This window comes from Delphinus delphis, chromosome 5 (genome assembly GCF_949987515.2).
Source record: "Delphinus delphis chromosome 5, mDelDel1.2, whole genome shotgun sequence".
Lineage (NCBI taxonomy): Eukaryota > Metazoa > Chordata > Mammalia > Artiodactyla > Delphinidae > Delphinus > Delphinus delphis.
The window spans coordinates 34634181-34647902 of record NC_082687.1 but is presented as its reverse complement, the minus strand read 5'-3'; the positions used below and the strand labels follow the sequence as shown (position 1 = coordinate 34647902).

At 34.1% G+C, this 13722-nt stretch overlaps 1 protein-coding gene across 1 annotated transcript in view; it reads left to right on the top strand.

Annotated features, from left to right (window-relative positions):
• The window catches only part of TLL1 (tolloid like 1), a 258470-nt gene that overhangs the window by 184510 nt on the left and 60238 nt on the right, over window positions 1–13722 (top strand). Inside the window, exons 10-12 of the mRNA XM_060011657.1 lie at window positions 6205–6307; window positions 8805–8921; window positions 10111–10256. Of these exons, the coding sequence (XP_059867640.1) occupies window positions 6205–6307; window positions 8805–8921; window positions 10111–10256 (366 nt within the window). The remainder of the gene's footprint in view (window positions 1–6204; window positions 6308–8804; window positions 8922–10110; window positions 10257–13722) is intronic.

Here is a 13722-nt window from a genome sequence, read left to right as displayed (position 1 = left end):
CCACTTGATCATGGTGTATGATCCTTATAATGTGCTGTTGGATTCTGTTTGCTAATATCTTGTTGAGCATTTTTACATCTATGTTCATCAGTGATATTGGCCTGTAGTTTTCTTTCTTTGTCATCTTTATCTCGTTTTGGTATCAGGGTGATGGTGGCCTCATAGAATGGGTTTCATAGTGTTCCTCCTGCTGCTATATTTGGAAGAGTTTGAGCAGGATAGGTGTTAGCTCTTCTCTAAATATTTGATAGAATTTGCCTGTGAAGCCTTCCGGTCCTGGGCTTTTGTTTGTTGGAAGATGTTTAATCAGAGTTTCAATTTCAGTGCTTGTGATTGGTCTGTTCATATTTTCTATTTCGTCCTGATTTAGTCTCGGCAGGTTGTGCATTTCTAAGAATTTGTCCATTTCTTCCAGATTGTTCTTTTTATTGGCATAGAGTTGCTTGTAGTAATCTCTCACGATCCTTTGTATTTCGGCAGTGTCAGTTCTTACTTCTCCTTTTTTATCACTAATTGTATTGATTTGAGTCTTCTCCCTTTTTTTTTTGATGAGTCTGACTAATGGTTTATCAATTTGGTTTATCTTCTCAAAGAACCAGCTTTTAGTTTTATTGATCTTTACTATCACTTCCTTCATTTTTCTTTCATTTATTTCTGATCTGATGTGCATGATTTCTTTCCTTCTGCCAACTTTGGGGTTTTTTTGTTCTTCTTTCTCTAATTGCTTTAGGTGCAAGGTTAGGTTGTTTATTCAAGATATTTCCTGTTTCTTAAGGTAGGATTGTATTGCTATAAACTTCCCTCTTAGAACTGCTTTCACTGTATCCTATAGGTTTTGGGTCATCTTGTCTCCATTGTCATTTGTTTCTAGGTATTTTTTGAATTCCCCTTTGATTTCTTCAGTGATCACTTGGTTATTAAGAAGTGTATTGTTTAGCCACCATGTGTTTGTAGTTTTTACAGATCTTTTCCTGTAATTGATATCTAGTCTCATACTGTTGTGGTCAGAAAAGATACTTGATATGAGTTCAATTTTCTTAAATTTACCAAGGCTTGATTTGTGACCCAAGATATGATCTGTACAGGACACTGTTTCATGACCACTTGAGAAAAATGTGTATTCTGCTGTTTTTGGATAGAATGTCCTATAAATATCCATTAAGTCCATCTTGTTTAATGTATCATTTAAAGCTTGTGTTTCTTTATTTATTTTCATTTTGGATGATCTGTCCATTGGTGAAAGTGGGGTGTTAAGGTCCCATACTATTAATGTGTTACTGTCGATTTCCCCTTTTATGGCTGTTAGTATTTGCCTTATGTATTGAGGTGCTCCTATATTGGGTGCATAAATATTTACAATTGTTATATCTTCTTCTTGGAACAATCCCTTGATCATTATGTAGTGTCCTTCTTTGTCTCTTGTAATAGTCTTTATTTTAAAGTCTATTTTGTCTCATATGAGAATTGCTACTCCAGCTTTCTTTCTTTTTTTTTTTTTTCTTGCCGTATGTATGCCTCTCACTGTTGTGGCCTCTCCCGTTGCAGAGCACAGGATCCGGACATGCAGGTTCAACAGTCATGGCTCATGGGCCCAGTCACTCCACAGCATGTGGTATCTTCCCAGACTGGGGCACGAACCCATGTCCCCTGCATCGGCAGGCAGACTCTCAACAACTGCGCCACCAGGGAAGCCCCCAGTTTTCTTTTGATTTACATTTGCATGGCATGTCTTTTTCCATCCCCTCACTTTCACTCTGTATATGTCCCTAGGTCTGAAGTGGGTCTCTTTAGACAGCATGTATACGGATCTTTTTTTATCCATTCAGCCAGTCTGTGTCTTTTGGTGGGAGCATTTAATCCATTTAAATTTAAGGTAATTATCGATATGTATGTTCCTATTCCCATTTTCTTAATTATTTTGGGTTTGTTATTGTAGGTCTTTTCCTTCTCTTGTGTTTCCTGCCTAGAGAAGTTCCTTTAGCATTTGTTGTAACGTTGGTTTGGTGGTGCTGAACTCTCTCAGCTTTTGCTTGTCTGTGAAGATTTTAATTTCTCCATCAAATCTGAATGAGATCCTTGCTGGGTAGAGTAATCTTGGTTGAAGGTTTTTCTCCCTCATCACTTTAAATATGTCCTGCCATTCCCTTCTGGCTTGCAGAGTTTCTGCTGCCAGAAACTTATGGGGGATTCCCTTGTGTGTTATTTGTGTTTTTTCCCTTGCTGCTTTTAATATGTTTTCTTTGTATTTAATTTTTGGTAGTTTGATTAATATGTGTTGTGACGTGTCAACGTTCTGTGATTGTTCTATAGGAACAGTTCCACGTGTAGATGTATTTCTGATGTATCTGTGGGGAGGAAGGTGATTTCCGCCTCTTACTCTTATGCCATCTTCCTCAACTCCTGTTCAGGATTTATATTGTAAGGGATGCTCAAGTATGTACCATGAAAATAATAATACATGAGAATCTTAACAATGTATTTAGATTACTTTAGTGTTTTTCTACACATTATCCAATTAAATCTCTCTGATTTAATTCTGCTGAGATCAGCCTGATATGATGATCTCTATTTTATAGCAAGAACATTCATTCAAACTCAGAAAGTTTAAGTAAACTAGCAAACTGAGAAGCTAGAACTTGAACCTACACTTTTTCACTCAAAGTCACAAACAACTCCTAGTTGTGAAAATAAATGCAAATTTTCCCTTTAGTATGATATAGTTTAGCACTGAACAAACCCTTAATTATCAATTATTCTTGGATTTGGCAAATCTTTCTGGAGAGGATATACAGTAAATATTTTTGACTCTGCCAGGTATGCAGTTTGTTCAAGTACCCAGTGCTACCATTGTATTGCAGAAGCAGTCATAGACAATTTGTAAACGAATGTGTATAACAAAACTTTCTTTACAAAAACTGGCTACAGGCTGGATTTGGCCCATGGGGTATAGTTTACTGGTCCCTGATTTTGCCCCTAGTCTTATTTCTGAGAAGAAAATAGTTGTCTGCCTAGAGAGTTTATCAGACTTGTCCAAGCTGCTTCTGGATGGAGCCCTGAAATCTATTTTATTTTACTGCTTTTAATTCTAATATCTCTTTCTAAAAACTATTTAATAATATCAGTCTAATTGACAAGATTTCTACCTTCCCCATTCCCAGCACTATAAGGTATAAATATTATTCTAATTGGTCTTTTTATGGTGTTCAAGGAATTAGTTTAGGTAGATAGTAATGTCTTAATCGTGCTGACAAAAGTTCACTGCTTATATCATTCTCTGGAGACTTCCAGACATCTAGTCCCTTGACTGTTGATCTGCCTTTCTTCAAGATTGTTCACTCTGTAAGATTGTAAAACAAAGTCTTTAGTAAGCAAACTCCACAGCAATTGAATCCATTTAATTTGCAGAATAGCAAGTAAGACCCCGAACAGATCACAGGAAATCTTAGAATTTTCCTTGTATCTCCCTCAATCCCATGTTCCGGAGGAACTATGATTAATTTTAAATTGAGAAATGGTAAACTGATACTTAACATAAGAAATAAAACATCTATATAATTGTGCTAGGTAGTTTTTATTTCATCATTCTTTGAAAAAAAGATGCAATATATTTATATAAAATAGCATAATATAAAACAATCAAATATTTTTCAAGTGCTTTTGATTTGTAATTCAATTATGGATTCTGCTAGCAACCTTATTCAAAGGCCAACGTTTCACTTCTACATCAGAGCCCTAAGATTTGATTTTCGAAAACCTATCTTTATTACATTTTCTGCTTCTAAAGGACGCTATGTTTTACATTAAAGTAGGCCAGTTTTGTTCCTTCACAGTGCTTGGAGTTTAAAATAGAAGATTAAAAACAAGATAGGAAACTTTTCTGTTTAGAGTTACCCCCCTTCCAACTGTGTGTGTGTGTGTGTGTGTGTGTGTGTGTGTGTGCACGTGCACGCACGTATGTGTATGTGTGTGTGTTCCAGACTTCAAATATTAACTGTTTCTTAGCAATCCAACCACATCGTTTCAATTTTGAATAAATTTTGATGACACACATCCCTCCAATTTAGCTGATTTTTTCCTCATCAAGGAGGAAGTTGAAACTCTTTGCATACTATTATACAACTCCTTTATACCCCAGAAGGAAGCCACAAATGAGCCTTGAGGTCTACTGTTTGTGTCTGTATTCTAGTTTTGCCCTCTCTGCTATAATAAATTAGTTCTCATATGATCATACAGAGTTGAAACCCTGGTGGTTGCTACAGGGAAAATACAAATGGAGAATGAAACTTAATATCAGACAGTGGTAGTATTCGCCATTTGTAGCAGACTTAAAGTAAATATAAAGTTAAGGGGGAAAACCAGAAATTATTTCCTAATTATGTCCTAAGAATAACCTAATGTTGAATTGGTATTCAGAGATGGAAGAGCAAGCATATTGGTAACTACAGAAAAATAGTTTAGAAACTGCATTTTGATAATCAAGTATGGAGGGTTATTGAAAAAGAAAGGGAAAAAAAGGATTAGTTCTTTGTCCTTTGATATTTTGGAAATTCTTGTAAAAGGTTTTTTAGAATATTTAGAATGATAAAATCAGATGAAGAAAAAAAAACAAAGGAAAAAGAAAAGAAACTATAAATAAGGTAGAAAGAAATAAATGAAGTTTTATTAAACTGAAGCAAATTACGCCACACCTACTGCATTACAGTTAAACAACATCTTGTCTCTATTTTCACATCCTTGATAGATTTCACCCTTTTGTAATCAAGAAAGTACATGTTTAAAGAAACTGGTAAATGTTGAATTTAACGGTGAAATGTTAACACCATTATAAGGTACAACTGACTTTCATTATAGTTAGATAAATTCTTAATTTCCATCTCTGTGAAATTGTTATTTATATGGGCAATTAAAACCAACTTTGGCATACAATTTCATCAATGATCATCATGGTGCTGAGATATAAGATGCCATGAGAAATATTTATTGTTATGCTGTATCTTCATCCTAGGAAGAAGTAAGCTAGTTGAGTGAGGATTGATTTGCCATAATTAGTACTTACCTTTCTGTTAAATACTTTGCTCAAGAAAGGGGAGAAGTATATGTTTTCTAACACAAAAAAGGTAGTACTTTTAGGGAATATGGATTCAAAATTATGCTTTTTCTTTCCTTTTTTTTTCATTCCTCGAGAGTCTTCCTACATTGGAATTTTTATATTGACACAAAAGGATTCTGTAAATACTGTTACAACCTACAGTTTTATATTAGAAGTATGTCAAATATTCATAATTTGTTGCTTTTGGACAAAGTCCATTTCAATTTCTAGATTAAAGAACAGGTTCATTGTACACCTTAAGCATCTTATATGTTTTAAGCAGAATAGAGTTAGAATGAGTTTTTGAATATAAAAAAGTATTTTCCAAGTGAATTTTACCTCAGCAGATATATGCATTTTTATGTTAATTTGGCTCTACTTTTTGGTGTAATCAACTAAAAAGAAAGTTAATTATATGAAAAGTAAAGTCTTTTTATAAAGCAGTAAGAAAACTGTCTTTTCTAAAGTTGCTCTTGAATTATCTTAAAAGGCAGCATCATTTCAAAACAAAGTACAGAATAAAGGGTCATGTATAAGATCTTCTAACTTAAAAGGTCTTCGAATACATATTCTTGGATCTGGAGAAACATAGTGACATCTGTCTTTGATTATAGTTACATGGACAAATTTGAATTCTAGAGCTGTATTTAAAACATTTCAACATACACAATGATATTATGTTCCTGGAATATGGCACATGGTGGTTATTTTTAATGTAATTATAGATGTCTGAAATAAATTATTAAAAAGAAGACACTCAGTAAAATCAGAAGTTCTCATGGTTTAAGTCATGCTTATCTAAGAAAATTCAAAATAAACTATTTGAATAAAGACTTCTGTTTGTTTCACAATTGTTCAAATTAACTTTACAGAAACTTTGGTTTAATTGCTGAAATGTTTAGTTTCTTTATTGACATTGTGCTTCTAAATTGTTAGACATTAAAGTAAATGAGAAAATGGGTGTTTTTTTGAGGTGTTTATTTTAAAAATATTAGAGGGATACTAATACAGGAAAAAAATTTGCTATGAATCTCTTTTCACAGTAGTCCTGGGTTCCTAGCCATGTGAAGTTACAATCATTTTTAATCTGTGTATTCTTTTGTTACATTTTGAAGATTGTCTTAAACTTTACTACGATGGACCTATACAAAAGTAGTTTGTGCTGGTATGATTACATTGAAGTAAGAGATGGGTACTGGAGGAAATCACCTCTCCTTGGTAAGAGATTTTTTTACCTCTGATGTGGCTATGCATGTAGTCTGTCTTGTCCAGAGACAATTCTTTCAAGAGTTATCTTAGGGTTTAAAATGTATGAGACCAACATTTTAATTTTTCTTATACTTTTTTCAATCACAGCAAAAATACTCACAGACAGATAGATAAATAGACAATTAATTGATTTAAACCAGTTTCAATTATGAGGTGGTATTTGGACCTGAACATAATGATTTAGAATAGCTTATAGTGAATAATCATCACATATTCTGTATTTTTAATTTTAAAATCAGAGTTTTAATGAGTAAACCAGATAAATTGTGTATTTGTGTGTGTATGTTGTTTTGCTTTGTTTGCTAAGGCAGTAGAGCATGAGCTGTTAGGTACACATTTGGTTGCTGGCTTCCTGCACCAAGGATATTGGTTCCTATTGTAGACGTCACAGTTTTGCTACTCAGGTTTTTGTGGCTGAGAAGGTGCATCTGTAGTTTGTGTCATAAATTGTAGCTCACATTTGGTGCTCATGAAAATATGCTACCAACATTTAACCATAGACCACATCACTAACTTACATTAGGTACTTTCTGTTGCCCTCTGTTTTACTTAAAGGTGAGAGCTGCTGTGAGCATGTGAGCATCTACTCTACTGACATTTTTTTTTTGAGATTGTACTTCTATTTTTAGAAGTAGCTTTACTCAGCTGTGTTTATTTGCCTACATATCTTTTCTTCTTAATATCTAAAACCTGCTGAATGGACACTGTTGTATTAAAAGTGACAGCAGCCTTAGTAAGTCCCAGAGATCTGTAGAAATGCTTAAAAATAAGGAAAAATTAAGATTTGAGCTAATTTGATAAGTCAGGATGAGGAAAACATTGTATTGAACATTTAGTTTCTTAGCCTAGATGAAGCAATTTGTAATATATGTATGTGTGTTCCAAAGAAAACATTTCATTAAACTCATATTTCAAAACCAATTCTAAAACTGAAATATTGAGAACACTTTTTAGAGCGCCATCAGCATTACACACTGCAGGGTATAATGGCCTAACAGACTGGCTTAGTCTGATTACAATGCTCATGTGGAAAGCTTTCCCCACTATTTCCTCTGAGACCTTGTTCCTCAGAGTGTAGCTGTCACACCGGCAGCATCAGAATCACTTAGAAGGTTAGAAGTGTGGAAATGCAGGTCCCACTCCGTACCTTCTGAACCAGAGACTGCATTTTGACAGACTCCCTGGCAATTCATATGCACATTATAGCTTTTTCTCTTTTAGTCAGGTTACTTTCTTCCAGTTTCCTTTTTTAAAGAATTGAAGTATAGTTGATTTACAGTGTTGTTAGTTTCAGGTGTACAGCAAAGTGGTTCAGATATAGATATATATTATTTTTTCAGATTATATTCCATTACAAGTTATTACAAGGTTTTGAATATGGTTTCCTGTGCTTTACAGGAAATCTTTTTTGTTTATCTATTTTATACATAGTAGTTTGTATCTGTTAATCTCATACTCCTAATTATCCCTCTCCCTCTCCCTTTCCCACACATTACAGTTTAAGGGACATTGCTCTCTTTTACATGTCCCTAATTTACTTTGCCATTTAGGGAGACATTTTTTCACCTGCTATCTGTTAGTATGAATTTGTTTTAAGTTGACTGACATTTTTCATATACTAAAACTATGTATGACATCATTACCAAGGGCACACAAAAATGGATGACAATATATTATTCTTTGTGGAATTATTTCATGTGCATTGTCATATTTAACTTTCTGTCATCATAAAATCTTAGAGCACAGTAGCAGATATACAGTAAGCAACGAATATTTGTGGAAGGTTGAAGGAGGGAAGAAGGAATGACAGGCAATAATATATTTGCTCAGTATTATACTTGCCTGTGGATAAACAATCAGAAAAAATTAGAACTCATTATTAAGTCTTCTGATACTGTTTGCCATTCTGCCTACTACACTACATACTACAGCTTTATAGATGAGATGTATGTAGTAACATAAGATCCTTGGGCAGTCTGTGGGTTTCCCTGACAAGTCACCATTGAACATGGCTAAACAAAGAACTATACTTTGAGCTGTCACTTCCCTACTAATGAGCAAATTGAACATTTGAAGCAGTTTTTCAGGATCACTTGTACTTTTTTCTGTTTTCCATAGAATAATATTCCCCACCTTGATATATCATGTGTCATTTTACAAATAGGACATGTTTTGAGCTAGCTGTTACTTAATTCTACAGATAATGATACTGACATCAGTCAGTTAATCTGAGAGTGATATGTTCCAATATTCTATAAATAAATATGAAGAGATTTATTTATCCACCTTTATTAAGTAAATATTAAAGAATAATTATAGCTCTAGTTCCTAGGGGTAGATACAGGAACCAAATCAGGTTTTATGTATGCAATTTGTAGCTAGTATGAAAAGCAATTAGAATATAAAGTCATATTTAGGAGTCTCTTTATTCTTTTATTTCTTTTAGGTAGATTCTGTGGGGACAAATTGCCTGAAGTTCTAACCTCTACAGACAGCAGAATGTGGATTGAGTTTCGTAGCAGCAGTAATTGGGTGGGAAAGGGCTTTGCAGCTATCTATGAAGGCAAGTCACATTGAGTTTAGAGATGGCTTCTTCTTAGACCTCTAAACAGAAATATCCTTTCTCTCAATTTCATTAGAATGATATTGTAACTGTATTTCAATTACAAAATTTTCTAAACCTGTATTATAATGTTCATTATGATGATTTTAATAAAAATACTTGGTAAATTTAAACTGCAGAAACAACCTGCTTTCTGGTACCAGTAATGTGGTAACATGTAAATGTACTCATCAGGGATGTGTGGGGAAAAAAAAACTCATTATAGAGATGTGTGGAAAACAACAGCAACAACAAACGGCAAAAGAGTTCTTAAACTTCGGTTGTTTTTTCATGACAACATTAAAATGTTATGAAGAAATTACCACTTCTCTTTGTGCTGAGTTTGTATGTGTTTGATGGCTATACCGCGGAAATGCCTTGATAAAGGAAACTGCACAGAAAGTAATTGCGCACAGTTCTGGAGCTTGCTTTGTCTAAATGAGAGTGTCAGCATTCAAGAAGAATTTACTAGAGGCTTTGTTCTATATGTATCTAAAACAGTAAACTGGCATTGTGCTTCCTGGCTTTAAAAACCTTCTTGCCAGATCGTGGGTAGAGAAGACCCTTCTTGCTCCTGCCTCTGCCAGCACAGAAGTTTAGGTTATTTAGAAGACAGAAGATTTCTGCTTCTCTTAGACTTTTAAGAGGATGGAAGCATTTGTTTTAGAGATTAACTGTGTGGTTGTGAAGAGTATGGTTTGGATGGAGCCACAGATGTTGAGCACGAGGGCCGCTCACAGCCAGAGGCCCAGAGAGTTTTGTGGCGCTTCTCTCCTGATCAGCTCCTCCACTGAGGTAAAAGACCTAAAGAAGCAGTTCAGAGAGTCAGAGAAAACTCACATAGAATAAATTACAAAATCTCAAAAGGTTTTTAAAGTTTTTTTTTAAAATGCTTGTTTTTGTAAAAATGTGAATTAACAGTGATAAAAAATCATATATTCCTCTGCTGACTGTTATCTAATATTTATAGTTAAGTGGCTAGGTTTTTTTTTTAACCAACTAAATATTTACAACCAGCCAACCTTGATTTTTATAACCTGGTTTTTATGTACTCAGCTCCAGGCACCAAACTAAAATGTTATCTTAGAAGCAAATGAAAATGAAATTGCATGTCTAGGTTTATTTATTTGTTTATTTTTGCTTTCCTCAGCTATCTGTGGAGGTGAGATACGTAAAAATGAAGGACAGATTCAGTCTCCTAATTACCCCGATGACTACAGGCCGATGAAAGAATGTGTATGGAAAATAGCAGTGTCAGAAGACTGCTATGTCGGGCTGACCTTTCAGGCCTTTGAGGTAAAGTCCTTCAGGCAGCCTTTGTGGGGCACATCCTCCATAAATGACAGTGCATTTAAGGGATCCTCATTAAAAAAGCAAAGAACTAGAGAATCAGCTTTTTCATCAACAAAGAAGCAAAGGATTGCCTATAAAATGCAACATCAAGAGCGAAAGAGGTTTTTTTTTTTTTTCTTCTTTCCTCTTACTGCAGACATTTTCAAGAAGATTAAAGTGAGTTTACATTATCTGTGCTTTTTGAATTAGAATGTTTGAAGTACTGTCAATAGTTTCTTTTGACAAATGACCAGGCTTGTTTCACAAGAATGCTTGAAGAGTCCATTAAATAAAAAACTTTTATTTCTCTTCTAAACTAAGAGGTTAAAGGTAGATCATCTTTTTTGTTGTTGTTACAGTGTAAATCCATTTTTCACCTTTTTATCATTATGCAGAAAATTATTTATATAAAAAAACAGGGATTTAAATATTCTTAGGAGCTTTTGACTTCATCAAAAATATTTATTGGGGAAGAGATCAGCACCGACATTGCATTATTAGATGAGGGCAGAATAAACCAAAGGCCAGTCAGAATCCTGGAGCAAAGTCTGCATCTAAAACTACTGCACTAGCTAATGAGTCATTTTTGTGTAGTGGGGAGAACTGAGTGAGGAATTAGAAGCTAAGAGATATGGGAATTGTCAAGAACTCCTGAGCATGTTTAAATTACAGAATCAGGCTAGAAATTGAGAGCCCAAGGTGGAGTAGGAAGGAATGATGAGGTGCTGGCAGTAGGTCCAAGAAAGAGTTAGAGATCCAGATGCCATTACTGGAGATTATTTCTTTACTGAAATTAGAAGGCCTACTTACTGTCCAAGTGATCAAAAGGCCAGTGTAGAGAACCCCATTCATTGCCAGGATGTGCTTGCCACTGAGTGTGGTGACTGTGTGGTGTCCCAGTCCCCATAGCAGGAGCCCCAGGGGAATCCAGGTGTTACTCAAAAGTCCAGAGAAACTCATACCCCCACCTGTAAACTGTGTAACATATTTTTTGGTGTTGTCTCTACCCCTTTGCTTGTACCTTCTAATTTTCAAGACATATTTCTTTTTAATCATGAAAAAACTCTCTTTTATGCTGTGATCATGATGTTTATGCCCCTGACCCCTTTGCATTTTTGGAAACCTTGGTTCTGAGATTATCTGATTCACATTTATTTTTAAATTTTATTGGATTGCAAACATTATTCAAATAGAACACTTTATTGTAAAGAGTAAACTAAAATTGGGTAGGACTCACTTTTTAGACCAAAACAACTGGTTCATTGAAAAATTATCTAATGAACACATTACATGTGTTAATATTTTGTGCTATTGCAAAAATTAAGTGATGAACTGCCTTTCAATATATAATTCAATGTTTTATAGAATTCTATTATAGTAGTGATGTCAGCAAATACATTCATTCCATTCATCTAAAAACTGAGATGCAGAAATTGCTGACTTAGTTGGTTTGCAGTTTTTTTTTGGTTTTCTGGGTTTTTTTTGTTTGTTTTGATATATCAATATAGTAAGAGTGATATTCTTCAAAAATAGGATAATGTAAGGACAAATAAGAAAGATTTACACCTCAGGCACTTAAAACCATGCCTGACACAGAGTAGTCATTTAATAAATACTTGTTGATTAAGTGAATGAATAAGTTATTGCTAAGCTTTGGAAATGAGGTAGAGTCATGTCACAGTTTGGCTGATAGTACATTTTATTTATTATCTCTAGTTTCCTGTCCTTTCTTCATTTTGCTTTATTTCCTTATGTTTTTCCTCCTTTATTCGTATGCTGGACATATTTGAATGTCTAGTAGGCCTCTCATCTTTAACTGACTAACATCAAGCCTTTGATTGTCTTATTTTACCCACACTAACCCACTCACCTTCAGTCTTCCCTATTTCAGTATTTAGTGTTTCAGTATGTCACTATTTACTCAAGTAATATCCCTAATTCCATTTTTTGTCTTAAACCCCAAGGCCAATTAATAAGCATATTCCATTTGCTTTGTCTTCAAAATATACCACATACATGACCACTTTATACCTACTTTCTGGCCACCACTGTTGTAATCACTGCCTCTTGCTTTGGAACTTTGATGAACTCTTCACATCTCTACCCTTGCCCTACATATCCTGATATCCACACAACAGCTGGGATGATACTTTCACAATGTAAGTTATATCAAACACTCCTCTGCTTAAAGTTTTATCAAACACTACTCCCCATGTGCCTCATGGAGAAAATCTTTGTGTTAGACTTTCAGGCGTGCATTATAATGCTGTTGGCCATGAGTTCACTGTTAATGAATTTGAATATCTGTGAAGGTACCTTTAAACAGAAACACACATAAAGCAAGGTTAAGTATTGATTTGATGACAAAAATTTTGTGACCAGAAGCTCTCAGGAACCTAACCTTGTATTTCTCCAGGAGGCATGAATCAGTATTCACTAACTCAGTGTTTTCAGTGACTTTGTTGAACTCAACTACTGCTAATACTGAGAATCAACTGTATATATTTTTAATTTGGTCTAGTGGTCATTAGGTGGTTTGTTTCAGTTACTCAGTTATCTGTTTATATCAATTTGTTTTTGTTTACATAACATTTTCAATATACAGCTTATGCATTTTATATTTAAAATGTATAATTTTAAAAATATCTTCACTATTTCTCAGTGTTTTGTGTCTTTCTCTGACAAAACTGTTTTTATTCACTGATATCAGTCTTTGACTTTTTCAAACACTTTCTATTTTTGTAACTCTTTTATTCCCTATGTCACTCTCTCCCTTTTCAGATAAAAGGGCCCTTAAGATAAGCTAGTTCTGTTGAAATCTACTATAAAGAACTTACTGGCTGTTCATTATTTATGCCTTTCTGTGAATTTATGTCATGAATATTCACCTCTCCTAATGCTACTTAGATTTTAATGTAAGTACAGAAAGAAATCTGAACAAGTGCTTTTGTTAATGAGGGTAATAGAGTTCTAATACTTCTGTAATCATCACCTTTGGGAAGATTTTTCTTCTCTAGTAGTTACTGGTATGTTGACTCTTAAGACCAATACTGAAGTGAGTTTGTACGTGAATGTAGATAATGTCTAAAATCATTTTGAAGAACTCGTCTTCTCTTCAGCAGTGGTGTTATTTGTAAAAAAGCCTCTATACTACTATTTCACTTGAGAACTTTCAGTATGCAGAAATACATAAGAGAAAAAGTTGGGGAGACTTTAATAGTACAACTTCAAACAAATGTCAGTAAAGCAGGAAATAAGTGAAATAAACCCAGAGCTTAGTTATGTTTAGTTAAAATCCCTACGTACATTTATTTAAGTGAGATTACATTTGAGGTACTTATAAATATTTCTATACACTGTGATTTGGTTATACTTTCCTTTTGAAAACCATAGTATATAATAGTCTTTCCCATAATTACTAGCAACATTC